Genomic DNA, 27,717 nt, shown 5'->3' with positions numbered 1-27,717 from the left:
TGGGCTGATCTACGCTAATCATAATAAATTACCGAAAGTTGGGCAGCTGAGCGGATACCGGACCCTTGCACTTGTTCTGTATGGTAAATCCGGTCTAAGATGCATACGAGCTCGCTACAAAACGACTGAATAGCCTGACAATCAATCTCTTCTTTACATCTTTGTTAGCCGCATATCCGTCACTGGGTTTTTCTCCTTGGAACATTGAAGTCCATACTTCGATCAATCATGGGAAATAACAAGGTCTTCGCTGTTACAGGTATGAACTCACGATGTACCAGTTGCTCGAATCCTTAACTGACACGATTCGACTCAGTATTCTTCATTTGTTTTCGAGAATGTCTCGAGACAACAGTGGTTGTGTCAGTTCTTCTGGCCTTCTTGAAGCAATCACTCTACGAACAGGATCGTCCGACATATAAACGGCTGGTGAAACAAGTATGTGACTATCTCTTCTTTTCAAACTCATAGGCTAATGTCAACAGGTCTGGTGGGGATGTGGCTTGGGTCTCTTTATTTGTCTCGCTGTCGGCGGAGGCATGATCGGTGCATTCTATGGTTTGGGAACCGACACTTTCTCCAGCACTGAGGATATTTGGGAAGGTGTATTGGGAATTATCGCCTCGATCATCATCACCATTATGGGAGCCGCTCTCCTGCGCGTGTCTAAGCTTCAAGAAAAATGGCGCGTTAAGCTAGCCAAGGCTTTGGAGCACGAGAGCAACCCCGATGAGTCTAAGAAGGGTCGCGTCAAGAGATGGTTGGAAAAATACGTGATGTTTATCTTGCCATTCATCACCGTACTCCGTGAGGGTCTCGAGGCCGTTGTGTACGTCGGTGGTGTCGGATTGGGACTTCCTGCGACTTCCTTCCCCTTGGCCGTCGTTTGTGGTCTTTTGGCTGGTGTCCTTGTTGGTTATATTATCTACCGGTGAGTCAATCTTTTTCTCTAGAATCATGCAGTGCTAACATTCCCATAGCGGTGGACGAGAGACTTCGATGCAAATCTTCTTGATTATCTCTACCTGCTTCCTCTATCTCGTTGCCGGCGGTTTGTTTTCACGTGGAGTCTGGTACTTCGAGAACAACGCCTGGAATAAGATTATCGGAGGTGACGCCTCGGAGACTGGATCTGGTGCTGGATCATACGATATTCGTAAGAGTGTCTGGCACGTGAACTGTTGTAATCCGGAGCTAGGAGGTGGTGGTGGTTGGGGTATCTTCAACGCACTTCTTGGTTGGACTAACTCTGCTGACTACGGGTCCGTGATCTCATACAATCTGTACTGGATATGTGTGATGATTGGTTATGGACTGATGTTCTACCGTGAGAAGCGTGGAGCTATTCCCGTCATTGATCCGGCTATGAATCACGTCGCGAGGACCAAGGCTAAGGCTAGAGCCTTTATTCTGCGTCGACCTTATGAAGATCCCGTGGCACCTGAACCGACAACAATTATTCACACAGAGAAGCGGGCTGATATGATTTAATTTGGGGAAAGGGTCTGTTCTCTGGGGAGGGGAAGGAGGCCAGAGCGGCTTGAGAACCGGGTATAAACGGGTAGAGATTTTAATGCAATGTATTTGGGTAAATCATCTTGGTAATTTGAATTTTCCACTGAAATTGTCTCCACTCGCCAAGACCGACGGGATTCATTAAGCCTTGGTTGCCAAGACTTCTTCGTTTGTCCGGCCTTGTGCAGACAGCGGAATGATCAGATTGTCTCGAATACCAGGTTTAATAGAGTTCAAAGCATAAGCTCATAGGTTCAAAATCCCGCAGATCCACAGGGACCGGCCTGAACCCCTAGTCGGAACTGTAGCTTCCCCACCGGTATTCCGTATTCTTTGGTACTAGTATATTACTGATTGATAAATCTTATCCATCATACGGTGGCGGTACAGATGATCACCTCGCAACTGATTGCCAATGGAGAACTTTTTAAATTTATGATTTAGGACTTTCACTGCCCCGTTTTCAAGCTCATACTTCTCTTCGTCCATCCCTAGAAACCGCCTCCCCCTTCCTTCCTGGCGACACACCAAACCATGGCCATCTTACAGGGCCTACTCCGCCTCACGGCTGTGCTGCTATCTGTGCAGTGCTGCCAGGCGAAGACCGTAACCCTGGATTTTAACGTCACCTGGGTCAATGTGAACCCTGATGGTCTTTATGAGCGCAAGGTGGTGGGTGTCAACAATCAGTGGCCCCTGCCTGTTATCGAAGTGGACAAAGGTGATAGACTAATTGTCAACATGTTCAACGGCCTAGGAGACAAGGACACTTCGATCCATTGGCATGGCATGTTCCAAAATGGAACCAATAATATGGATGGTCCCTCGATGGTTACCCAGTGTCCTATCCCCCCTGGATCCTCTATGGTCTACAACTTTACTATTCCTCAAAATGGTACTTATTGGTACCATTGCCATACCGATGCTTGCTACCCAGATGGCTATCGGCAAGCTTTGATCGTACACGACGATCAGGCCTATTTTAATGATCTATACGATGACGAGATCACTGTGACCATGAGTGATTGGTATCACGAGCTCGTCGAGGATATCCCTTTTATCCGTGTCGAGAACCCGACCGGCGCTGAGCCTGTCCCGGATTCCTTCTTGTTCAATGATACTTTGAACACAAACATCCCTGTCGAAGCTGGAAAGACCTATTTGATGCATCTGATCAATATCGGTGCCTTTGTCGCGCAGTATTTCTATATTGAAGATCACACTTTCCGCATTGTGGAAATTGACGGAGTATACGTCGATGAGCAGGAGGCCGACACTCTGTATATTGCCGTTGCCCAGCGTTACTCTATCTTGGTCACGATGAAAAACTCCACTGCCAAAAACTATCCCATCGTCACTGTTGCCGATTCGGTCTTGCTCGATACGATTTCGCCTTCCCTTAAGCTCAACCAGACCAATTGGCTCGAGTACAACAGCAGCGCAGCACACCCACAGGCTGTGATGACGGTGGATGTTGCGTCCGATCTCATCCCATACGATGACTTCAAGCTCGTTCCCCACGATCGAATGCCACTCCTCCCAGATCCCGATATGACAATTGAAGTCGACGTGATCATGGCTAATTTGAATAATGGTGCGGGCTATGCCTTTTTCAACAACATCTCTTATACCAGACCCAAAGTGCCTACCTTATACTCGGTTCTCACATCTGGCGAGTACGCAACAAATGCGGAGGTTTACGGCGAGTACACCCACCCGTTCATTCTCGAGCACAACCAGGTTATCGAGGTCATCCTCAACAACCAAGACACCGGCTCCCATCCCTTCCATTTGCACGGCCACAACTTCCAAGTAGTGAGCCGCACTCCCTCGTACGGTGCTAGTTTCTACGACTTTGCCGATGGCGACCCAGTCGCTTATAACGCGACCGAGAACCCATCAAGCAGCTTCCCAGCCTACCCTGCTCGTCGTGACACTTTCGTGGCACCGCCTCAGGGCAACTTTGTCGTGCGTTTCGTCGCCAATAATCCTGGTGTCTGGCTCTTCCACTGCCACATCGACTGGCATCTGCAACAGGGCCTGGCTATGTCGTTCATCGAAGCCCCGAAGCAACTTCAAGAGCAAATGTCACTGACAGATGCCGAGATCAGCGTTTGCAAGGCTGCCGATATCTCCTACGAGGGCAACGCCGCCGCCAACACGGAAGACCTGCTCGATCTGACCGGTCAAAACAAACAGCTTCCGTGGCTTCCTGCCGGCTTTACGGCGAGGGGTATCGTTGCCATGGTCTTCTCCTGTGTGTCTGCTTTCCTGGGAATGGCCTTTATCACCGTCTACGGCTTGTCAGGTATTGAATCGAAAAAGAAGGAGACTGCTGTGCTTTCACAGCCCGAGTTGTAAAATAAGATAGCTTATGAGAATGTTTCCTGAACGCTTACGAATATAATTTCTCTTGATCTAATGCTCGGTCAGAGTTAAATCTCGAGGCCATGTATACAATCCAGGCGATTGGATCAATCTAGCCTATTTGCCGCGTTTTCGAACTTTTCCATGGTGTTGGAGATTTCTTTTTATTGTACCGTCAAGAATAAAATTTTGACTTTGCAGAGAGGTTAAGTCCCCCCCCCCCCCCCTCCGCTACAAACCCTTAACATTCAGGCCAAAATAAAAGGGTTCCTAGCGCCGGGGAAACTTAAAACCGAGATAATATCGTCTATTTACACTTGGGATGGGTATTTGATTCCTGCTACTGTTGATTGTATCTATCTGGTCATTGAGGTATACGCCCGTGCTAGAGGGGCATATGTAGATTTGAGAGTCTATATGATCTATCTAACCACTTTCTGCAGTGGAAATTCGTCGTCTCTTCAAGCAAATCACAACCTTTGCGGAATGCCAAGTTCCGACCGCTGAGCCTGTTGAAGAAGGTGTGCGATTTCAATTTGCCCTCGAAAAATGGCAATTTGAGCTGCCGTCCATGATTTATTTCCCGATGTGACAGAGACATCCGCACCAGCATGAAGCAACGTCCGGACGATTTCATAGTGACCGCACTCCGCCGCTGCCGCAAGCGCCGTATACCCCAAATAATACGAGCCTGGCGCATTCACATCGGCTCCCGCTTCTAAAAGTCGACGAAGGATCCGATGGTGGCCCCCAAAAGCCGCGCCTTGGAGAGCCGTGAAGCCTTTATGCCTTGCACCCGGAGTGTTTACGTGGGCATTTTGTTGGAGGAGGAGTTCCACGATATCGGCGTGACCTTCTGATGCAGCGGCTTGGAGTGCGGTACAGCCACCAGTCTTACAGGGAAGAGCATTGATATCCACACCTTGCTCAAGCAGCCATCGAAATGTTTGGATGTGACCCCCCTCGGCGGCTGCCTGCAAGGTAGTTCGGCCGTGATACCTGTGGGGTGGCGTATTGATGTCTGCACCTGCAGAGACCAGGTGGCGGACAATATCCAGATGGCCTGCTCCAGAGGCCAAGACTACTGCTGTTCTACCGCCGTTGTTTCCTCCGGGGGCGTTGACGTCTGCCCCTGCCGCTAACAGTGTCTCAACCACGGCAAGGTGACCATTTTGAGAAGCGGCCTGAAGAGCTGTCTGTCCATAGTATCCTTTGGCGGGTTCGTTCGGATCCACTGAAGGTTCAGCCAAGAGCCGCTTTACCCGGCACAGGTCCCCCTGCGCGGCGGCAGCTTGAATAGGAGACCACGTGTTCTCATCATCCGGTTCATCCAGTTGAGATCGCTCAGATGGGAACAGACTTTCTTGCATATTGACAGAGAATGTTTTTGTGGCCATTATGTGTGACTTGGTGAGCGTGTCTTTGAATTATGGGGAAGATGCTTACCCAGTAAAAACGGAATTTATGAGCAGGAAAAATAGTGAGCCAATCAGCAGATGGATTAATTGCCGACCTTGAATAAGACACTAGTGACTTCCGACGGAGGTCCGAATGTAAGCAATGGACTTTTGGCATTGGCGACTACTAATCCGCCACTATTGGTCGCTCGGTCGCTCGGACCTTCCTGTCATGTATCCTATATTAAAGCATTGGATTCATTGTTTTCCCAATGATTTCGTCATTTCGTCATTTCAGCCTCTGCTAATTTCTAATCCAGCCTTTTCTGTACTTTAGTGGCCACTTGAAAATGAAAGTTATGCTAAGCTCAATATGCACAAGATTCGGTTCTCCGCCCAGTTGGATACAGCGTAATCCTTCAGGTTGAAACGCAAATCGAACAATGTAGAGGCCTAAGAATAAGAGAAAAACCCTACATGAAACCGAGCCATGAAGTTTGCCTTCTATGACTGGAATTTCGAGGCCGATTTTCATTGTTAGACTGAGTCCCTGAATATGCAGGCGATCGTCACCACAATTTAGTTTATACTTCAAACTTTACACCCTGCATCTCTTCTAAGATTCATTGATTCATGCATCTATTAATCTCTACCTTTTTGACCTCCCACTATGTCCATTCTCCTTGACACAATGATTATTCACTCTGATGAGCTGATTTCCCCAGTTTCCATCAACGAGCTCCAGGTATGTTTACAATGATCATTTAGTGCAACTGACGAACTTCCCAAAGTCGCAATTTCCAAATTATCGACTCCTCTGAAGCCTTTCCAATCAATTCCTTCCATCTGGGAACACAATCAACAAGCCCTTCACTACCCTCATACTTTTTCTTTGAACTTCCAACTTCCAACTTTGACTCAATAATCCCCCTTCCAACCACACTTAATGGTTGTGGTTCAACTTTCATTTCTCCTCAAATGGGCATCACTTTCAAAAACAATAGGTGTGGGGTCAAACTTCATTGAGGAGACTGGGTCAGGATAACCACATAAAGCTTCCAACTTGGAACCTCTCAACTTCCACAAGCATTTTCAAAATTCAGCTCAATGTCAAACTTCGATCTTCAATCCTCGAACTTGCATTCTCGCATCTATTTAGTCGGTCGATAGTACATGATCTGCACTTACTACTTGATAAAATCATTCCTGTAATTAGTAATTGCATCAATACTACTTTATTTTCAACTCCCCTGGCATCCTTCCCTTTGTAATTTGCATTTCAGCTGGCTTTTGCACCTATTTCATTCGATATCCTTTTATTCCGCAAGTTTTGAGCGCCCTAGCTATCTATAATACTGCTTCGCAGCATTCGGGTTTCCTGAAAAGCCACCTTGATGGCTCATTTAGTCTTTATTATGTAGCTAGAATCAACCTTAGAAGCAGCTTGTCTGTTAGGGAATAGAGTTTCAGATTCTAGTCAAGTAATATGATTCAGTTTCAACCTCGAATATCCTGTGGCTGGGGCTGGTTTTGTGGTTTTGGCTGTTTATTGGGTTTTCATGGTTGAAGTTGAAGTAGAGTTTGAAATTGGATGCTTCGGGGAAGTGAGGTACTTGAGGCTGAAGAGATAGACTTCGTGGAGGATGACTTGGTGAGCACTTAGTAGAGGTTGAAGACTTGCTGGTATTTGAAGTTGAAAAGGTAGAGCCTGAGTGGCTGGTTATGGCATTTTCGGTAGTCGTTATTCTAGTCGTTGACAAAGTTGAATGCGAAAGTGAAGAGATGGACGCACTGGAGGAAGTAGAGGGTGGGTGTAATGACAGACTTACTCGTATTCCAAGTCTCTTTGGTTGGTGTTGAAGCGAATGTTGGAGTCGAAGCATCCAAGGCTGAAGCAATGGACACACCACACTGGAGAACGATCTGGAGGATACAGTGGCCTTTGGGGCCTGCATCTGGATCTTTTTGGTTTCTATAAGCGGATCCCCAGTAATGATAGGTGTATAGCAAACAATCTTAGTAATTGGAATCGCTCGCGTCGAAAAAGAACTATCCTCTTTGGTGACAAGTCTGATCTTGGTGGACCCAGAGCCTGAAAGGATTTTGAAGGATATCTTGGTCACAATCTTTGCTGCGGGTGACCCGGTCATAGTACCAGTCTGCAATCTTGCAAATTATATTGCGGTATACAGCTGGGCAGAACTAGTCACAGATCCAGTACGGCAGTCAGTGTCAGTGTCCACGGGATTGTAGCATGTACCGCAATTCGAATTGCACTTGAGAAATCAGTATGGGTCAATATAGCGTATATTACAATAACCTTGCCTGGCAATTCTGAGCAGTGCAGGATTAAGAGAGGCGATGTCAGGCACGTTATCTAGTAAGGTGTGCCAACCACCTGCGGACCACAATCAACATCTGATATGGCTCATTGGTGATCGACAGGGTTTGCACCACGTGGCGCACTAATCCCAATCGAGACATGGCCTATACATGCAGGGATTCAGCCACGCGTACTTTAGCATGGTTCTATGTACTCTGTATGTATGTACGGATTTGACTCGCGCTAAACCTTATAGTACATCAGTTAGGTACATGTGGAGACGGAATCCTACAGCTCTCAATAAGTCACAGGCGGTCACAGCACTTGATTGATACCGAGTCAAATTTTCGTTTTTCGTCTCAGGATAACAATAGAAAGATCGCGCAGATTACCACGTTAAAATAGATATTAGACCTTTGATGGAATTGATATGATAATCTAGCTCTTAGTTCTTTCCTAGCTCCTCGTGTGCATACAAATCCAAAAACCCGTAGCGAGTCAAGATGTACTAAAATCCCACAGAAAAAGCTTCCAAGGGAAGTCATGAGAACGCACTAGTTCCATTCCCGTGATTGGCATGTCAGCTAACATACGCTAACGAAGCCAAGGAGCCAAAACCAAAACCATGATCGAATCAAACCAAACCTTGGACGGTTAGTGTGATTTACGAAAATTCAAAATTCAAAATTCAAAAATTCAAAATCAGAAACTTAAAATTCAAATTAAAGTCTCAACCAAGGCAGCAGTAGCCAACTTTAAAAAAACCTTATTAAAAAATACCAGATCCCTACGTGGCTGAGACTAAACTGACTAGTACATGAATGACGTCTGTAGGGCTTGTCTTGGATTTCTTGGTTCATGTGAGGCAGAATTTTGACCGATGGTTTAATTAGGACTCGGTTTTTATTTAATGGATCTTGTTTAATCTTGCACTGCTGCCCTATTCCCGCTTGTTTATAGGAAAACTCAATATCTACAAAACGAAAGCTCGAATGAAATGGAGCAAAACATTTACAAGGGGGACAAGAAGAATCACCTCAATAAGGAGAATCACAAATCAGAATAATGCACAAGGTAACATTCCAGGCAAGCCTGATCAGAAATATACGTTAAAAGTGGAGAGGCAAGGAGATGGAGCACTCTTGTAGAGAGCAAGGTCGTAGTCAACAAGTTACAAGCCACAGTAAAAGACGAAAACCACCCAAAGATCAAAAAGAAACCATCCATTTTTGAGAGGGAAAAAGAGACGGCCGACACGTAATTGAACGTAAAAATGATGCAAAAAGTCCGCCACCCAATCATTCCTTGAGGCCACAACCTTGGCGTCAAGCAACCGGAAGGAAACATCAAGAAGAGAACGCGTTCCAGCGCTTTCCTTGTGGAGTCATGTTTCCTGTGGAGCCAAAAGCGCTCTAGTACAAGGAGGAGAATAGCAGGAAGAGAGATCAATAAGAGATCAAAGTCGGAAAGCCACTCTTTGACCGGGTGGATTGTGGCCGCAGAGGTTGGTATCATCGAGAGGAAAGACTTGGAAAGGAGGGGACCGAATCCGGGACATGAATCACAGGCAATGGGATATCGTGATTAGAACAGAAAAAAAAAACAAAGAACAAAAAACAACATATGCAGTTTCCGTTTCACAACGTTGGGTGGTCGATTAGAGGATTATTGAGGGTAGCTGGTCGTTGAAGTCTCTGAACCGTAGGGAAGTCATCAGCCGACCGATCCTGGAGATCCAAGGTAGATCGAAGTGGTAGGGTTGATCCGGGCAAAGATGGCGACAGGTTGTTGGTATATTTGTTTGTTACTCACGTGGCTGGTAGTGACCGTTGGGGTAGGGGGAGTGTGGGTAGTTGGGAGGGTAGCCCATCTGTCCATTGCTCTGGTAGACCAGGCCGCCACTAGGGCCATACTGGCCAGGGACCTGGCTGTCTGCGGGTTGGTAGCCGATAGGAGGCAGCTGAGGACGAACGGCGCCACCGTAGGCTGAAGGTGGTGCAGCCTGGGGGTCGGAAGGACCACCGGGAGCGTCAACATGGCTGGCCTGCGCGGCCTGGGCAGCAGCACGCTCACGTTCCTCGGCAGCCTTGCGCTGTGTATCCTCCTCCTTCTTGCGGGCCTTCCATTCCTTGCGGATTTCCTTGAATTCTGGAATGAAGTCAGCATAGGTCAAATGAACAGCAAGAGAAAAAAAAGTGTGCAAGGGAAGGGATGGTCCGTGTAATGTATCAAGAATTTGGCGGGGCGGAAAGGGATAGCGATGCAAGCTAACCTCCGCCGTCGACCACGCTACTGCGGCCCCGCGAGATCTAGTGTAACTCACTAGCGCGGACCTGCCGGCGCTAACCCAATCCAGCCATTTGCGACAACCACTGGGGATTTCAAGAATATTCACGCGCAAGGACTCTTATAAAAGCAATTGAAACTCACCTTCTGGCGTACGCTTTGAGCCGTGCGATTGCATCGTCACGTGTGCGTTCAAGTGATTCAGAGTACCATATGCTTTTTCACAACCCTGGTAGCCACACTTGTACATGCGCTCGATTTCCTCGTACCGACGACGCGGACGCTTATGCTGTTGAGCACCGGGAATGGGAACGAAAGAGTAGACCTAGAGAGAATCAACATTAGCGATTTGATCAAGGGCCAACCCAACGCAATCGAGGGGGGAAAAATTGCCCATGCAAATGGGACCAAATAAACATGAAGGCGCTGTTTTTGACAATCCCTGGGAGGATGACTGGGACCAGAGGACCAAGCCGAAAGCCCAGAGTCGTCCAAGACAACGGTGAAAGAAGCCTTTTCGGGACCAGGAATCATCAAAAACATACCTGGCCAGGACGTGATCTTGCGGTCGCAGAGACAGGGGAGGCGGAACCAACCGTTGTAGCAGGAGAAGCGTATGGGCCGGGCAGGCCATGTGAGTGACCACCGTAGCCGTGCGGCCATTCCGGGCGCGCATACATCTGGTGTGGCGGAGGTGGGTGACCCTGGTACTGCATATCGTGTCCCTGGGGCTGGAAAGGAGAGTAAGGAGGAGGATAGGTGGGGCTATTGGCAGGAAGCGAAGGATCTATAGGTACGGCCGCGTCAGACTTCAGGTTCGGGCTGCGCGTTGTAGGCAGAGGTAGGAACGAACTTGAGGCTTGGGCCATACTAGGGACACCGGCGGGTTGAGAGTTCGGGGTGTATGACTGAGGGCGAGGCAGATAGTCTTGGTAGGCGGGCGAGCGGGTCGGTGGAGGGTTCAATCCGTATTCAGGTTGAGGTGTGTTGGATGAAGAGATTGGGGGTCGCACGTCAGGCTGAGGCGTGTACTGAGCTGGGCGAGGCTCGGGTTGCGGGGTGTGATTGTGGGAGTAGTGAGTACTGGCAGCAGCAGAAGTCTGGTCTGCGCGTGGGAAAAGTTTCAGAATGGGTATTTCTTTGGATTTGCGCGCGGTGGTTTAGGCCGGTTGCTGGAGTGCTGGAAGGTGCGAACCTGACTGTGCGTACTCGGAGGCAGGCCGATTGTCCATAAAGATTGGCGTGAGCCGAATGGGATTGACTTGGGAAGTAGAATTAACTGTCAACCGCGATCCAACTATTCATCCACGAGTCAGCGAGGGGTTTGGACGGGAAAAGGAACGATCTCGGGGAAATTGACTTGATCGGTACTCGGGTACAACGCAAGGGGAGAAATATGACGAGTCACGGGTCTGAGGAAATGACTTACTTGAATGATTTCCGGGGGAGTAAGAAAGAAATGCAGATCGAGTGGAGATTAAAGGAAAATATAAAAAAAAGAAGGGCCGATCGACGCGTTCTTGTCAAAGCGCGTTGGCAAGACTGATGCTTAAATCTTAGTTCGCTTTTTAGGATGCCTTGCAGGGTGGCGGTAAGCACGAGGCACCGGGACGGAAAAATAGACACGGACAAAGGATTGAGAGGAAGTAAAAGTTGTTTAGGGGGACAAGCAACTAAAAGGACTCTGGGAGATGTTTGTGGATCCAGGTGGACCGTAATTTTGGGAATAAAAACAATACGTATATCTGACTTTTTTTTTTATCTTCTTTCTATGGAGTTCCTCCGTACATTAAAATGCAACGTACAAGTTTTTCCCCCCTGATATCTGCATAATACGCGAAAATACCAATGGACTGGGCCCTTCCCCTCCCCGGCTAAGTGTTCCATTTTACCGTCCGTGTGATAATTACCACTGATTATGGATTTTTATATCTTTTTTTTTCCCTTTTCCTTTACGCTTTTTTTTTCTGAAAAGAAAAAAAGCGGATCCTTTCCAAGACGTAAATGTGACGAAATTTGATCTATTCTCCTTTTTTTTTCAAACCAAAAATAATAAACATCGACAAAATGCACCTTCACTTCATGAGAATTTTAACAGTAGGATATGAAGTGGTGATAAAGGTTAGCCTCCCATCAGACTAGTCTACCCGCAACTCGGGTGCGTCTTAGGACGGTGAACCTAGCGTCTTCTGCCCGTGGGTACCAACCAAGATCGCGTCACGGAGGGGTGAACAGGGGGGAAAAGCAAAATAACAGTACGTACCAAGAAAAAAAAAGGAAAAAAAAAAAAAAGAAAAAAAAAAGAAAAAGAGGGGGGAAACATGGACTAAGGAATGGCGTGCCCGAGGTGAACCTCTAAACCTCACAACCTCAACGGGGCAAAGAAGGAAACGAGACCAAATGTAGTTTAGTTGTTGTGTGCTAAACCTAACTTAGCCCTAGCGTACGGGGAAAACAGAAATGGAACTCGGGAAGACCAAGGGCTAATGGTAGTGTGGATACTAATCCTGAATTGGTTTAGGGCTAAAGTTTGCTGGCAAGTTTGAGAGCCGAAGCGGTTGAAGCCGGTACCTTTGGTTGGGATTATCCACATTACCGTGGTAGGTAGAATATACGACTTGAATTAATCTCCTGGATTTACCTCGGTAGCACTCAGTACTCCCTATATTAAAATAGAATTTATCACGCTTATAATCTGCTTGATAAAATCCTTGGTAATTGGGGGCTGCTTTTTCCGGCTCTCGCGTAGTATCACAGATCAGGACCACGTAGGTGGATCCTAATGAAACTGAAAAAGACCGCAAATCCCCACTGTCCGTGATCGGAGCCTATTTTCTCTCTACTCCGTAAAGAATGATTGTTCATAAACATTTACTCCCTCGCTTTTACTAATTCTCACGGGGAACCCCGACTCCAAATATTCCCATATTCCCCCTTTTCCTCGCATGGTCCCACTGTATCTGATATCAAGCGACCATGGTTCTCCGGAATGGTTATACGATATCAAATCAGGTCAATCATAACCAGGACTGTGATAAACCCAAAATCCTCAAAGGGTAAAAAGGGGGCGGTTTAGTACCACGGTACAAGTCCCTCGATCTTGTTCACATTTGGGCAATTGGTCAGTAATTGGTCACCCAGCTGAAGCGGGTCCTATTTACTCCAGATTGCTATTCAAGCTCGTCTTTGTGCGAGCGGAGTATCGGCGGCTCTCCGGGCGCCTTTGAAGCTTCTCATGGCCTATCAGGGAAGGCCTCGTGGGTGGAGGGAAGTGGGGCCTTTGTTTTCTTTTTTGTAATTATATTCAGATAGGGAGAAAACGGCCAATTGACAACTCATCTTTCGTCGTCCGATCATTGGGCACGATTTCATGTGGAAACCTGTTGGTTTCACTGCCGGTGAGGATAAAAGTCAAAAGTCAAAAGTCAGGGAATTTCTGTAGGCGCCGATACGATTACGTCAATATCTGTTCAGTTCTCAGACATTGTCGGTACATCGTGCACACACACCAATCTTCCGTCCTATTTTCCCTCTGCCCTACTCGGCGAGTACATACGATAAGAGACAAGCCCTCGGCAATCCAGTCTCCGCCAGTGGGTCCGCGGAGAGGTCCGCAGGACTAAAAAAGGCCAACTCTGGCCAAGGTACGGGATTTCCGGACTTGAACCGGGATGATCGATATCAAATTCATATGGCGCGTCAGTCATTGGACGCCGCAGCCGCAGGGCTCCAGTACGCGGGATACGGAAAGGTCATGCTGGACCTCTGTAACCTCGGACGATCCCACCGAAAGTGGACTCCAGTGGTCCCCAGTTTTCTTTCGTCCAGAGCTTGAGTAATATGAGATACCCAGATTATACGGATTGACCTTTGGTTTCCCCGTCACATTGACGATGAGGCGCTTTTCGCGGCTGTGGCTTTATACCAACCATGATGTACCAAGTATACGGAGTAAATTGGTAGGAATAAATATGGTATGGGTGGACATTGCATGTTCATTCCCATGGACTGGTCGAGCCACGGCTCAACTCCGGAGAAAGCTATGCCCTCGAGACGATCCTATCGTTCCCCAGGCCCCATCTATGATCATAGCGAAACGAAATGAAGCACAGCTGTCAGTGGGGACCTACTCGGGTACCTCAGCTTTTTTGCCTCCTTGCCGAGTCTCCATTGATGCCCCGTGCGCATGTTAGCAGGAATTAGGAATTAGGAAAAATCCCTGTGGGTTCCACTTCATGGCCCGTGTGTCAGGTCACTTAACCGTAAATGGTAAGTCTCATCCGTCTTTCGGTAGATCTAATTAGGCCGCTTCGGAGCAAGCGTAATCACCGGGCAAAACAATCCTAGCTGGTGATCCGATCAAATCATGATTCATGTCCGGGTGACCTCTTTACCCCTATAATTTCGTGTACGGAGTAAAGTACTATTTTGGTCGAATAATCCCCCTCGGTTAGAGAGCAACAAGGATCCGAATCCCGACAAGGGGTTAGTCCCGGATATAATGAATCACATCGATGCCAAAGTTAAATGCAAACCAACCCGGACGCGACTCATTTCCAAGGTTATTTCCAGCTTCCGCAAATCAGGGAAAGAAAAATAAAATAAAATATAAAATTAAAACCCTCTTCAAATGTTCTCTATATCGGAACCAGCCGACGTTACATTTTCTGTGCATATTCTATGCCAGCTTTGTATGCAATCCGCACATGTCCGGGACACATGGGGCCGTTAGCCGGGAATGACGGCTTAACGCTCAGGCCAAACGCGGGAAGCATCTCGTCCTTCAATGTTTTCTTCAATTCCAATGTTTCTGTTATACTTTTTATATTTTTCTGTCGCTTGTTTTTGCCTTGAAATCTTGGAAATTCGTACATTGATGGGATCGAATACTCCGCATAGTCTCTCTTGCCGTCATAATGCATCAACGGCGCTTATGCACTGGCCGCATAGACGGGGTTTTGGTTATTGCACCTTGCTCTCTTGGGATTCTAGTACAGTGGCTTTATGCAGACTGGAAAACTTTAGGAGACGTGCATGAAACATGCAGCCGGTCGGCAATGAACACTTTTCTGTGAATGTCTCAATTTTGAGCATCTATGCGAATGAAATAATTATGCTCTTCGTATACACTCCACTGATGTAATTTTTCTCGATTCATGATTTCCACTTACCAAACCTTGAAGGCCTGCAATCCGTGCCAGGTGGACCCCACATTCCAAGTCAACTCAATCATCGAATCTTCCTACCGTTTACATCTAACCTTGACTAGAGGCCAACTCTGCCGTGCTTAGTGTATTCTTTATTCTTTCTTCCATGTAAACCTAGTCGACGTTGTGGAACCTACTAGGGAGACTAGCATCGCACGGCCTCATTGTGGGCCATTTAAGCATAAATCTTGAGCGTTAGGCCACGAACTAATTATTTAGCATCGGAGATTTCTGACTGGACTAGTAAGTCATTGATGTCCTGCAGGTGACATGTCAGTATTTCTGCGCTCGAGCGACTCGGCCTAAATCCTTGGGGCTGACATCGGAAATGTATGTATATTTGGGGGCCGTATAGACTGCAAGCCATCACAACCATCACATTACATGTACTGCGTACATGGTCCGACTAAGGTACTGTACTTGGAATTTAAGATGGATTTATTGGAAGACTTACAATTTCCAAATGAGCCTGAGTTTCGCAGATCATTAATTGGTTAAACAATTCTCATAATATGGTTACAACACCAAACCTTCAGAGAGATGTTAATATATCACGTGATTTATTTAGAAATGAAAGTAGTTCATTGACATCACCCTTGGAACCTTAGAATATGCAGAATTACCTTCAGTAGCATAGATCCGGTGCTTTTCAGTTATACTGGGGTTCAAGCCACACTGTGATTTCACGCCTACGGAATAGAGTAGTGGGCGTTCGGTCGTCTCTTGGCACATTTTCAGATATTCAACCAACATGCCCTTGATACCCAGACAAGATCCCACTGACCTGGCCTTGAATACTCGATCATTTAATGTCAAATCTCGGTGCTGGGATAAAACCTTCCGACGGAGATAGATTTTCCGTCCATTTCGCACAATTACCCCGGATCTACAGTCAATTGCGGGGTCGCCAGAGTCAGATCTATATATTGTGACAACAGCTGAACACAACGAACGATTCCCAGATCAATCTGCCTACCAGGCTACCTCAAAAATGTCATTCTCGGCCAGGTCTATATTAGTCGCTATTTCCTTCGTGCCATGGATCTCTGCATCTGTAGTACCAAGGTCACCGGAGAAGTTAAACTGGTCTTCCAAGAAGGCTCTGTAAGTTCATGGACATACAGTCTGTCATCTGAAAGCTTGACTCACACTTAGGTGCTTGTAAGTCTCGCATTTGGGGATTCGTATACATACGTTCAAGGAACACATGGACACCAGAACTACAGCTTCATAGGCGACAGCTTTGACTTCTCATATGATGAAGAAACACTTCTTTCAGACATGATTGTCCAAAATCAGGTATGTAGTGAGATACAGGACTAATCACACCTGATTAATCCCTGCATATAGACAGGAACTGCCGAAGGAGGTCCGAACTGGGTGGAATATCTCACGGGATGCGGCGAAAAACCAGGCCTGACATCACCCCGAACATGCAAGAAACAGCTTTGGGATTTTGCATTCGCAGGTGCGGATATTTCAACTGAATAGTAAGTGATTAGGTAAATGAGACTCTCTTTTACTAACTATACAAGTACACCTCTCCATCACAACTTCACCGTTCCTCTTGTAGACCAGATAAAGCAATACGCAACATACGGCCACCAGACGCTTTCCAAGTTCCTCACTACAAGTGAAACCCTAGTAGCAGTCTGGATCGGCATCAACGACGTCGGTGATAGTGCAAAATATGCGGTCGATTTCCCTACTTTCTATGCCAACCTGACAAATACACTGTTCAACTCTGTCGATACGTTATACGACCTTGGTTATCGATCGTATCTCATTATGAATCTCCCGCCCCTGGATCGGGACCCGAGTAACGTGGGAAGCAGTTCTCCGAAGCCGAATGCAACACAGGTAGGGTGGTATAATGCTGCCCTGACGGAAAGGGCGGAGAAGTTTGGAAGTGAGAAGAGGGATGTGGAAATTCGGGTATTTGATGCGCATTCAAGGTTGACTTGGATTTTGGATCATCCGTGGGAGTTTGGAATTGTGAACACGACAGATTATTGTGCTGGTTATGACCAGCCAGATATTGCATGGAACTACAAGGCTTATGGGTGTCCGACACCGCTGAATGAGTACTTCTGGTACAACACCGGGCATATGACGAGCCACACGCATCGACTTTTGGCGACGGAGTTGGAGAAGTGGTTGCAGACTTAAGGAGTCGCAGTGTAGATGCAGTTAAGATGCTTACTGACAAGAATGGAACAGAATAAATAAATGAATTATGGACATACAACTGTACTCCCATCCGGATAAGAAACAGGTAGTGAGCCACCGAGACGGAACAAGAAACTTTTGCGAATCGACATGTATGAGGCCGTGGAATCCCAGGTCTAGGATTGTCGTAAAAGAGGTATCGGGAATGGATCCTCAATAAACCGGTGAAATCATGCAAGACTGTCTATGACATCGAAAATAACGCCGTCCGTACCGAATTACGCGGGAAAAAATAAAACAAAGGAAGTCTACCGGTGACGCAAAACAAGACAAGCTCATGAAGGGAGACGCAAAAAGACGTTTACCAGCGACGGTTGCCGCCGAGGGGAGCAGAGTTGCCCTGAGTGAAGCCGCCGCCGCCGCCACCGCGACCGCCGCCCCAGCCACCACGGCCACGTCCGCGGCCACCCCAGCGACCACCACCGCCGCCACCGCTGTAACGGACCATCTCGGCGAGACGGGGATCGATCTGCTGCTTAGCCTCAGTGAGAATGGTGACCAAGTCACGAGCCTGCTTAGAGTCTGCAGAAAATATGTATTAGCAATGAACACGGCGCAAGTGAGAGCATTAAAACATACTGTCAGTGGTGAAGAAGGTAATGGCGGTACCCTTGGCACCGGCACGAGCGGTACGACCAATACGGTGGACGTAGTCCTCCGAGTTGTTGGGGTAATCGTAGTTAAGAACGTGAGTAATGTCCTTGACATCTTTTTACAAAATATTCGTTAGCGAACGGATCATTAGTTGGGGGTAATAATAGCATGAGCCATAAGAGGGCCCTATTCTCAGTCGTGCAGGACTGGATGCATCACTGCTCTCAGAGAGGAATTTCTTTCAAGAGAATCCCGGGGAAGCGAGTCCATGGGAAGTGGCGGTAGAGACCGCGGGTCCTAGAGTAACCTTGGATGAATGCAGCCTTGGAAAAACAGTTCAGGAACAACGTCGGGATGTAAAGACTCCAACTCGCTTACGAGTTTCTGCAACAAAGGAGTCGGAGAAAAATCCTGTCAGATCTGCTTTTCTGTTACGCTGCACCGAGAGTCCAAGGTCCTCCTGGCATGGTAACCATTTGAGATGACCTGACGTTCCACCTGGACAAGTCGTGTTATACACCAACACGCTTCAAGAGAGGCTGAGCACCACGCCACATGTATAATAAAACATTCAACACGGGTGAGTTTTCTCAAGGGCCCCATCAGGGGGGAATAAGATGGGGAAGGGAGGGGAAGGGGGATTGAAGTTTGATCATACCGATACCACGGGAAGCCACATCAGTGGCCACCATGATGGGGCTCTTGCCCTGCTTGAACTCGTTCAAGACCCAGTCACGCTCGTTCTGCTGCTTGTCACCGTGGATGGCTAGAGAAAGGTTAGAATCATGTTATCAAGGACTCGAAAAACTCGGAAGACATACAAAGTGCGGGCCATCCGTCTTGGCGGAGGAAGCGGGTAATCTCATCAGCAACACGCTTGGTGCCAGTGAAAATAATAATCTTGTTGGTGCGGTCCTCCATGATCTTCTCCATGTGCTTGATCATGCGGTCACGCTTCTCGAAGTCGGAAACCACCTCAACAATCTGGTTGATACGGTGGTTGGCAGACAGGTCGGTTGAACCGACGTTGACCTGAATGTAATCGGTCAGGAAGTCGGATGCCAGCTGGCGGACATCCTTGGGCCAGGTGGCAGACCACATGCAAGTCTGACGGTCAGGGCGGATCTGGCCAATGATCTTGCGAATTTGAGGCTCGAAACCCATGTCCAGCATGCGGTCAGCCTCGTCGAGAACAAGGTAGGTGACACGGCGGAGGTTGGTCCGGCCAGCCTCGAGCATGTCAATAAGACGACCAGGAGTGGCAATGCAGACCTCAACACCACGAGACAGGTCACGGATTTGGGGACCCTTGGGGACACCACCGTAAACACAGGTGTTGCGAATGCGGGAAGACTTGCCGAACTTGGTGATCTCAGCCTGAATCTGGACAGCAAGCTCACGAGTAGGAGCCAGAACAAGGACGATGGGACCATCACCGGGGGCAAGGAGGGGCTGGGCGTTGATGTGGACAATAGCGGGAAGACAGTAGGACAGGGTCTTTCCGGAACCGGTCTCGGCAATACCGACGACATCACGACCGGAGAGGGCCATGGGCCAACCCTGAGACTGAATAGCAGTAGGGCGCTCGAAGCCCTGGGCCTTGACCTCGCTCAAAACGTAGGCAGGGAAGTTGGCCTCGTCGAAAGTCTCGACGGGGCGAGGCACGTTGCGGCCCTGAACAGCCATGTCCAGCTTCTTGCGGTACTCTTCAACCTCAGCATCGGAGCGAGCAGTAACGTCGGGGTGCTCCTTGTAGAAAGACTTCTCGAACTTGGGGAGAGTGTCCATGTCTAATCAATGTTTGTTAGCTTTATGCGGTCGGGAATCACCGTGTAGGCGACATAAACTTGGAACTTACCCCAGTCCTGCTTCTTGAGGTTATCTCCGAGGTTACCCATGCGGTCACCACCTTGACCGCCGAAACCACCACCACCACCACCGTAACCACCACCACGGCCACCACCGCCGTAGCCGCCACCGCCGCCGCCAGAGTAACCATTTCCGTTGGAGTAGCCGTTGTCATAGCCGCCACCACCGCCGCCACGGGAGCTAGAATGAATTCATGTCAGCTGAAGTTCTTGCTTTGGAGTTGAAGATGGGAAAATTTGGAAAAAGTGGATTGTCATAACAAAGGCACCCTAGCAACCAGCCTAATGGCGCCTGATGCTAGGCAGTCATTGTAAGACGCGTCCAACGCAAAACAGATGGAATCAATCCCTGCAAGTTGGATGCAGTACAGAAATGAATAATAACAAAGGAGAGTTTTGTTTCTCTGAGGACAGAAAACATACCGGTAGGAATCACCACCACCACCGCCGCCACCGCGCGAGTAACCACCACCGCCGTAAGACATGATGGATATGAGAAGAAGGTTTCGAGAACTTTTTAGGATTGACCTTGGGGAAAGGAATTCAATGAAACCGAGGGGATGGAGGAAAGGAGAGAAGGGGAAGTTGTGAAGTGTGAAGATAAAGCCCTGGAGAACAGAAGGAGCAGAAAAAAAGTCGTTGCGCCAGGGGAAGGCGGAAGGAGGCGACAGTAAAAAAAAAATTGTGAAAAATGTACCTAATTGGGTCTAGTCTACACGTGATTAGTCTAGAATGTTTCGGGAAGAGAAAATCACATTTAGGCTTTTTAGCCTTATACAATAAGTAGAACATTGGATGTATGGTAGTAGTACTGTATGTTGCTTTGTATTCCAACTTTCAGACGGAATGATATTGGTCTATATATTTTCTTTTGTTTCAATCACATCTTCTTATCACTTAATCCCATGTCCCAGAAGCTGATCTCCAATTCAGTCGCCCGGATAAAGATCTTAATCAAGGCCTCCACACGACTGGGCGATACCTGATGCATGTGCTCCTCCAGTAACGCTAATACCGAAGAAAAAAAATTAGTTCAACTTTAATAAGACATGAGGTCCATGATCAGATATATCTTACCTGATCCGAGTCGCACGGCTTCGGTGTAGTCAGCAGCAACATAGTTCTCGATCCATTTCCAGAATAGGTTTCCTTCACGGAGGGTCCCTTTGTCAGCATGGAGTCGCTGAGCAATGGCTCCATATCCTATCAGGCAGGGGGCCAAAGCCATCTGGAGTGCAAGCCAGTCTTCGGACTGGCCCACATCAAGAATATACCGGCTGTACGCAGTGCAAGCTGGGATGTCGTTAGACGCTGTAAAGGCCATAACTATTGAACGGATACCCCTTACCGATAGTTTCAGGATGGATTTCCATCTCTTCCTTGGAGAGACCGAAAGAAGCACAGTAGTCTAGATGCAGAGCCATTTCCCGCTGAATATGAAGGACAATTTGGGCAGACTGGATGAGTGGAGTTAGCTAGACACAACCACATGAAATATTATTGAGATACGTACTGCTGCTATTGAATTCATGCTTTGCGATTTGTATGATGCCAGTGCGTTACTCCGGGCGAATTGGACCTAGGAAGGCCTCATTAGCTCGTTGCAAACATACAACGTTGAGTCAAGCACTTACCAAATACAGGTAGTCTTGCACGAGGTATTCCTTGAATCGCTCCGTGGGTAGCGTGCCCTGGCCCATACCCTCAACAAACTCGTGATGAGTGAATCTTTTCCAAACCCGCTGAACATCCGGGCGATCCAGGACATATTCAACGAATCGACCACTAATTTGGGTTAATGATGTATTCTGTGCGTGAGTGTAAAGACAGGAGCCACTAACGGTGCAAAGGGCATAGTATAAATGGAGTGGAAGTGATTAATTGGTCCACTTCCCTTGCCCAGATCAACACTAGTTCTGATGCCCGCCTCAACGAATCGCACAGCACTGCGCACCGCTCGGGACATATCCTTGCCCATGGCGAGATTGGCGGCGATCGCCGAGGCAAGAGAACAGCCAGTACCGTGGGTGTTCTTGGTTATCAAGTACTCTGTATCGAAGAGAGCTGTTTCCCCAGTTACGCCATCATAAAGAATATCGATAACAGTGGTTGCATCTTTGGGGTCCTGAGTTGTCTTGAGATCCTTAGTGAGTGGAAGATGCCCTCCCTTCAGCAGAACAGCCTTTGGACCCAGGGCGCAGATCTTCTTGGCAAGTTCAGTCAATTCAGAAAGGTCAGCAGGCTCAGGAACTTCTAGCCCAGCATCCTTCAATAGAAGCTGGGCTTCTGGGATATTGGGTGTGAGGATGGTAGTGATCGGGAGCAGCTTTTCTCGAAGCTCTTTTACAGCCTTCTCCGGAAGAAGCTGCGCTCCACTAGTTGACACCATAACTGGATCGAGGACTATGGCGGGAACTCGATGCGCTTGCAGTGTCTCGGCAATAACATCGATTGTTTCCGCGGACGAAAGCATGCCTGTTGAATGTAAGCAGAGGACCGAGACGCAAATATTCACAAGATAACACACCAAGTTTCACTACGTCGGCACCCACATCCTCTAGGCCTGCATTGATCTGTTTTCTCACAAATTCCGATGGGACCACAAAAATGTCCTGGACACCGAGTGTGTTTTGTGCGGTCAATCCCGTCGTGGCTGTGAGGGCATAGCAGCCATGGGCGGCAAGTACTCTTTGATCAGCTTCTATGCCGCTGTGACCGAATTAATAAATGTATCTTCTTTACATGCCAGATCCATTGCATTGGACAATGATAAGATGACACGGCCGAATGGACCCGGCAATGTTTCATATGTTTTTTCCAGCTAGTGGTACCCAAGGTATCAGAGAACAAGAGACTTACGCGCCACCAGAGCTGTCGGATCCTGCGATAACCAGGACCCGCTTGACCGACATGATTCCAGGAGTCAATTGGGTGAGATTGCAGGGTTCGATGAAAAGCCGTTGATGAGCGGGGGTCACCGATCCGATGGGTGGGATAATTGATAAGATAAGAGAAAGTGGTTTTTTCTCTAATTGGAAACTTGCTTCATATCAATCGAATATAACATTATTTCAACTTAATTCCATCGTTAAGAGAACTTCCCAAAGAAAGTAGTAGCTATTTACAAAAATCGAAAATCCCAAATCAACGCCACCGGGGCATTTATTGCATCATGAACTGGAACAGGGTATCCATCTCAACCCATTGCCGACCACACTTCTTCAAGTAGCCGTCTACCACCTCCCCGATAGTTTCAAATCGGATTCGGTTGAATTCGGCCATAGCAGATTTGCTGTCCTTGGTTTCAGCAGCCTCCTTGCTATTGGCGTTATTGACCTTGTCCACATCCCACAGACCGGCAAAATACAACAGCTGGTTGTACATGTCTTTCTCTGTGTACTCGTACGCCATGCGCCCTGAACAACCTTCAGCATGGCCCCTTGGGCCCAGGCAGCGATGTCCGTACACACTGATTTGCCGTGTTCGGTTGCCGCAGGCCGAATCATCGCAGACCAACCAAGCCTCGTAGTATCGATTGATTTGCTCACGAATCTGGTGCTCCATCTGTGCGACGATAGTGATGACCGCAAATGGTTTTTGGCAGACTTGATTGGAGCAAATAACACCATCTGCAGTGCACATATCTGGAGAACCAGCCAGACCCTCAAACACCGACTTTTCTTTGCAGGATCGGCATGTCAAAATCAGCCGCTCGGAATTGGCAAAGCGGACAGAGTCTGGAATCTGCGACTCCAGTGGGAAGATCTCGGCATTCTGTTGATTGCTGGAGCTGGAGGTGTTAATCTGATACTTGCGGGTGTCAAGTCCCAGACATTCAGCAAGGCGGACAGCGTCAGTACCCGGGATCGGGGCACACAGACGCTCGATGGGAGGGAATATTTGCTTGAGAATATAAAACTCAATATCGGGCTTCAGTTCTGATTTGGGATTCAAGACATCCTGAGGGCTGTACGATCGCTTGGCCGGAGCGAGAGAGGAAGTCTCCGCATCGCCACTTGTCACAATGTACGAAATAACATCATTCGGCCGAACAGTCTTGCCTCGTGCAATCTCCCGGAGAGCGACTTGCGCCGGAGGCATTGTCTCCTTGTTCGGGTACTCATCGGGCCTCTTGGAAAGTTTCTGTAATGTCGAAGATTAGTACTGCAAGACTGGAGGTGCCACCACGACTTTCACATACCGTGTAGATAACGTATTTCTGGTTTGGAATCTCAAAGTTCTTCATCTTCTCTGCGAGCTCGCGCAGGTATTCGTGAACATTGTTGAGAACCACTTCCTGGTCCTCCCCAGAAAGAATCTCGTTCAGAAGTTTGGATGAAACCTCTTTGGAGAGCGCACAATATTCACGTCTCTTCATGTCCAGACCCTTGACCTCAAGCTTCTCAACATACTTGCCATCCACTTCCGTCAGATTCACAGCCGCGTACTTCTTCTTCGCATGCAACAGTAGTCGGCGGAATACATTGTCAATATCGATCTCTAGTAACTTGTATCGTTCGTTGACCATTCTCTTGAACTCCTCGCCTACCTTGAGTGCCTCGCTAATAGTGTCCATGTTGGTATTAATCATGACGGAGTCGGTATCACCATAGATGACACGGAGCTGGCTGCTTTCGGCCAGTTCCTTGGTGCTTCGCAGAATTTCACGACCCTTGAAGGTAGTGAGCATTGCAAGGGGACGAGCATAGAATCGACTTTGTGTGTATCCCAGACAGCCGTACATGGAGTTGGCAGTCAGCTTAAAGGCAAGTTGTTTTGTGTCCCACAGAGCGAGCTGCTCGGGAGTGGCACGCTTGTCCTTCATCAACTTCTTCACCTCACGTCGACGACCGACCAATGTTGAAATGAGCTTTGGCAGAATTCCCTGCTCTTGATCTGAGGAGGGAATCTCAGGGACATTCTCCTCGTTTTCATTTTCCGCCTGTACAAGATTAGAAAGTATATCATAGCATCGGGCTCAAGGATACATACTGAAGCAGTCCGATCAACCGTGGTGAAACAGATATTGTACTCCTGGATGATGGAAGGGTAAAGACTGTTGAAATCCATGACCAGAATGAATCGGTCATAGAGACCTTTCTCAGGCTCGAAAACTAAACCACCCTTGTACTTGTCTTTCTTTTTCTTGTCACCCACATTGTCTTCATCATCACCTAACTTTTCTTCTGCCTTCTGCAGGCGGGAGGAATACTTGTCTGGGCAAATATACTTGTTGCGGTGGAACTCGTGAAGCAGAATGTACTCGTTTCGCTCCGCGCGAGTACCACTGAGGGTACGTGCCCACGAGTTACCGGCAATGTTTGTCAAAACCTTGGTAAGAGGTAGCATCTGCAGGCGCATAACCAGAGCAGCCATGAAATAGGTATCGGTATCGCAGTGGTTCACAAAATTCATCAAACCATCCTTGGTCGAGGCCCAGGACTTCAAAGCTTCTTCGACATCCAAGTCTTGCCGAGAATTTCCCTCACCAAGATAAAGCTGGCACATTTCTGTTAAACTCCAGGACTGACATTTCATCATCAAGGACTAAAGACCAAATCAGTTTTCGTATCAAAGACATCAAGCATCAGCAAACTCACCTTGCCCATATCATTGCCAAGATCGCACATCAATCGACCAGCAATTAGCTGCCTCTCAGCAAAGAAACCACTATTCTTATTGTAGTTCTTTGGCCAATCTCCACGCTTGAGACGACCAACCCTATGCCACCCAGGGGTTTTCTTTTCTCGTAGGCGGCTGAGGAGGATGCCTAGGTCAACATCCTGCAACTGGTGGCCCATGATCACATCCGGATCCATTTTCTCAAACATGGCCAAAAATTTGCTGAGAAGGAACTGTTCACTCTTTTCAAGCATGATTGTGCCTCGCTGCTTTCGACATTCGGCCTCAAAGTGCAGGGGATAGGATGGACCAGCGGGGCGCATCACGGTGAATGTTTTGCAAGGAAGCTTCTCTGGCGGTGTGGTATCCGAGAGGGAGACGTTCTCGTATACACGGGCACTTGCCACCAGAATCTCCTGCTTGTTCTCCTTCACATTGAGTTGTGTTCGGAAGGCGAGAGACATAAGAGTCAAGGGCGGGGTCTCCATGTTCTCCGATTCTGAGACGGGCGTGATAAGTGCTGGCTTAGCTGATTGGCATTCAAATTTGCACCAGGATGCGTTGTTGACAGCAGAAAAGTCGGCGTCGTCAATCTTGAGCCAGCAAGGGCCCATGATGTTCTTCCACAGGACGAACTGCTCAAAAAGAGAGGTGTTCGTGCCGAACACATGGGAGAAAGTTTCACCCTTGACTTCCATAGGGAGCGCTGGTTTGTCGTACGGGTAGAGTAGCTTCAAATAGTCCGCTTCTTTGGGGACCCCGCGCATCTCAAATGCGTACTTTCGAGTGCAAGGTTTCATCTTGTGCATGCCAACTTTCAGGCGAGACATCATCTGGTCCACTTCTTCGTAGACCTCCTCCAATCCAACTTCGTCCTCTGTTTCTCTGCCCTGCTTGAATCGTTGTTCACGAGGAAGGAAGTAGAGCTTTCGAAGAATGTTGTCAATTTTGACAAAGGCACTGGCGTACGAGTCATTCTGCTTGTTTTTTACTTTTCCAAACAAGCACAGACTCCCGTTTACCTCGGTGTAGTCTAACCAGAAGAACCGCAGACTGCCATCCTCTTCGATGACATCTTGGGCACGCAGCTTTCCAAAAGAACGCATCTCCGGTGCTGGACTGCTGAGAACGTTCAGTTTGTTTCTCAGATCATTCCAGGAGGCATCCAATAGCTCCGGCATGGGTTTGGTAGGCGAAGAGGCCGCAGGCGTTGTAGGCTCCTCCTTCTTGATCTTTGGAGGAGGACGACTTCCAGTTATATTGACGTTTTCGGTCTTGATGCTAGCCGATACTGTGGCTTCCGCGATGTCCATCATGTCGATATCTTCTTCGTCCGATTCTTCTTTCTTGACTGGCATGACAGTCTTGCGTTCCACAGCCTTGGTTATGGGAGAGGAGGGCATCGGGTCACCCATTGAAATGTCATCGTCTTCCACGGCAGGAAGAGGACCATCGTCGAGATCGTCGTCGGATTGAAAAGCTTGTTGCTTCTTTGGTGGGGAGCTTGGAACATCGTTCTCGTCTCGTGCTTGAATTCTCTCTCGATTCCGCTTCTGAGACGTGGGTGGGGAGAGAACGCGAACTTTTCGTCGGGCCTCTGATTTGACAATGTTTCGTGTAGGTGGATGATTGGAAACAATATTCGTATCCACTTCTCCGAGAAGGTCTGACATGAAGGCATCGTCTTCAGCAGTCGCAACCGGCTAGGTGACAGGTCAGCATTCCGTTGCAGGGGGACTTGGGAGGAAACTCACCTTCGGTTTGGCCGCAGTAGCTGTCGCGGCATTGCCACTGTTAAAATATTTGGAGATACCGTTGTTCATCTTCTCTTGGCGCTGTTTCTCTTCCTCACGTTTCCGTTTGGCAGCCTTGCCGCGCGCAGGTAATTCATCACTGTCGTCGCTATCGTATTCAGGTGCTCGTTCGTTCCACACTTCCCGACCGTCGTCTGCATAACCGGCGCCGTTATCGTCTACGACAAAGTCGTCCTCGTCAAGTCGACCGCGAATGATTTTCTTATAACCGTCATCATCGACCTCTTCGTAAATATCACCCTGTTCCTCAATTTCATATGTGGAGAGGCGCTTTTTTCCGGAGGCACGAAGGGCCCTTAGCTCGGCGAGTCTGTCACGAGCAGAAGGCATGATTTTTGATTGTTATGGACAATTGTCCATTCACCAGTGGGAAGAAATGACAATGGGTTGCGGGGAAGGAGAAAAGACGGATCGCGATCTGAATCCAGGGCGCGACGCGCTGTGGGTCTCGCGTGGACGCGTTAAAGTGGTAAGTTCCCAGGCAGTCAGGCAACA

At 48.1% G+C, this 27,717-nt stretch overlaps 8 protein-coding genes across 8 annotated transcripts; 3 read left to right on the top strand and 5 right to left on the bottom strand.

Annotated features, from left to right (window-relative positions):
- Nucleotides 1-228: 228 nt before the first annotated feature.
- N7520_000112 (FTR1 family protein) lies at nucleotides 229-1,491 on the top strand (the record flags this gene model as incomplete). The annotated part of the gene is made up of 4 exons (XM_057134047.1): nucleotides 229-259; nucleotides 317-438; nucleotides 486-931; nucleotides 981-1,491. 4 exons carry the CDS (start codon nucleotides 229-231, stop codon nucleotides 1,489-1,491), a joined length of 1,110 nt encoding a protein of 369 aa, XP_056999983.1.
- A 558-nt stretch (nucleotides 1,492-2,049) lies between these two features.
- Nucleotides 2,050-3,876, top strand: N7520_000111 (multicopper oxidase; the record flags this gene model as incomplete). The annotated part of the gene is made up of 1 exon (XM_057134046.1): nucleotides 2,050-3,876. One exon carries the CDS (start codon nucleotides 2,050-2,052, stop codon nucleotides 3,874-3,876), a length of 1,827 nt encoding a protein of 608 aa, XP_056999982.1.
- A 476-nt stretch (nucleotides 3,877-4,352) lies between these two features.
- Nucleotides 4,353-5,279, bottom strand: N7520_000110 (ankyrin repeat domain-containing protein; the record flags this gene model as incomplete). The annotated part of the gene is made up of 1 exon (XM_057134045.1): nucleotides 4,353-5,279. One exon carries the CDS (start codon nucleotides 5,277-5,279, stop codon nucleotides 4,353-4,355), a length of 927 nt encoding a protein of 308 aa, XP_056999981.1.
- Nucleotides 5,280-9,406: 4,127 nt separating this feature from the next.
- On the bottom strand, nucleotides 9,407-11,120 carry N7520_000109 (putative C2H2 transcription factor (Con7); the record flags this gene model as incomplete). Its single annotated transcript, XM_057134044.1, has 4 exons — nucleotides 9,407-9,750; nucleotides 10,033-10,213; nucleotides 10,434-10,993; nucleotides 11,084-11,120. 4 exons carry the CDS (start codon nucleotides 11,118-11,120, stop codon nucleotides 9,407-9,409), a joined length of 1,122 nt encoding a protein of 373 aa, XP_056999980.1.
- Nucleotides 11,121-16,133: 5,013 nt separating this feature from the next.
- Nucleotides 16,134-17,264, top strand: N7520_000108 (SGNH/GDSL hydrolase family protein; the record flags this gene model as incomplete). The annotated part of the gene is made up of 4 exons (XM_057134043.1): nucleotides 16,134-16,199; nucleotides 16,251-16,394; nucleotides 16,446-16,585; nucleotides 16,631-17,264. The coding sequence occupies 4 exons, from the start codon at nucleotides 16,134-16,136 to the stop codon at nucleotides 17,262-17,264; spliced, it is 984 nt and encodes a 327-aa protein (XP_056999979.1).
- Nucleotides 17,265-17,625: 361 nt separating this feature from the next.
- On the bottom strand, nucleotides 17,626-20,271 carry N7520_000107 (DEAD-box ATP-dependent RNA helicase DBP2; the record flags this gene model as incomplete). Its single annotated transcript, XM_057134042.1, has 6 exons — nucleotides 17,626-17,846; nucleotides 17,904-18,032; nucleotides 18,577-18,684; nucleotides 18,740-19,708; nucleotides 19,777-19,967; nucleotides 20,210-20,271. The coding sequence occupies 6 exons, from the start codon at nucleotides 20,269-20,271 to the stop codon at nucleotides 17,626-17,628; spliced, it is 1,680 nt and encodes a 559-aa protein (XP_056999978.1).
- Nucleotides 20,272-20,666: 395 nt separating this feature from the next.
- Nucleotides 20,667-22,698, bottom strand: N7520_000106 (uncharacterized protein; the record flags this gene model as incomplete). Its single annotated transcript, XM_057134041.1, has 8 exons — nucleotides 20,667-20,794; nucleotides 20,864-21,079; nucleotides 21,135-21,243; nucleotides 21,300-21,365; nucleotides 21,421-21,571; nucleotides 21,628-22,261; nucleotides 22,314-22,495; nucleotides 22,646-22,698. 8 exons carry the CDS (start codon nucleotides 22,696-22,698, stop codon nucleotides 20,667-20,669), a joined length of 1,539 nt encoding a protein of 512 aa, XP_056999977.1.
- A 250-nt stretch (nucleotides 22,699-22,948) lies between these two features.
- N7520_000105 (DNA-directed DNA polymerase alpha catalytic subunit POL1) lies at nucleotides 22,949-27,552 on the bottom strand (the record flags this gene model as incomplete). The annotated part of the gene is made up of 5 exons (XM_057134040.1): nucleotides 22,949-23,929; nucleotides 23,988-24,728; nucleotides 24,779-25,333; nucleotides 25,387-27,111; nucleotides 27,163-27,552. 5 exons carry the CDS (start codon nucleotides 27,550-27,552, stop codon nucleotides 22,949-22,951), a joined length of 4,392 nt encoding a protein of 1,463 aa, XP_056999976.1.
- Nucleotides 27,553-27,717: the final 165 nt, after the last annotated feature.

The sequence above is a fragment of the Penicillium odoratum genome, assembly GCF_028828045.1.
Source record: "Penicillium odoratum strain IBT 22623 chromosome Unknown utg000001l_segment0_segment0, whole genome shotgun sequence".
Lineage (NCBI taxonomy): Eukaryota > Fungi > Ascomycota > Eurotiomycetes > Eurotiales > Aspergillaceae > Penicillium > Penicillium odoratum.
This window is presented reverse-complemented; position numbering and strand designations above follow the sequence as displayed.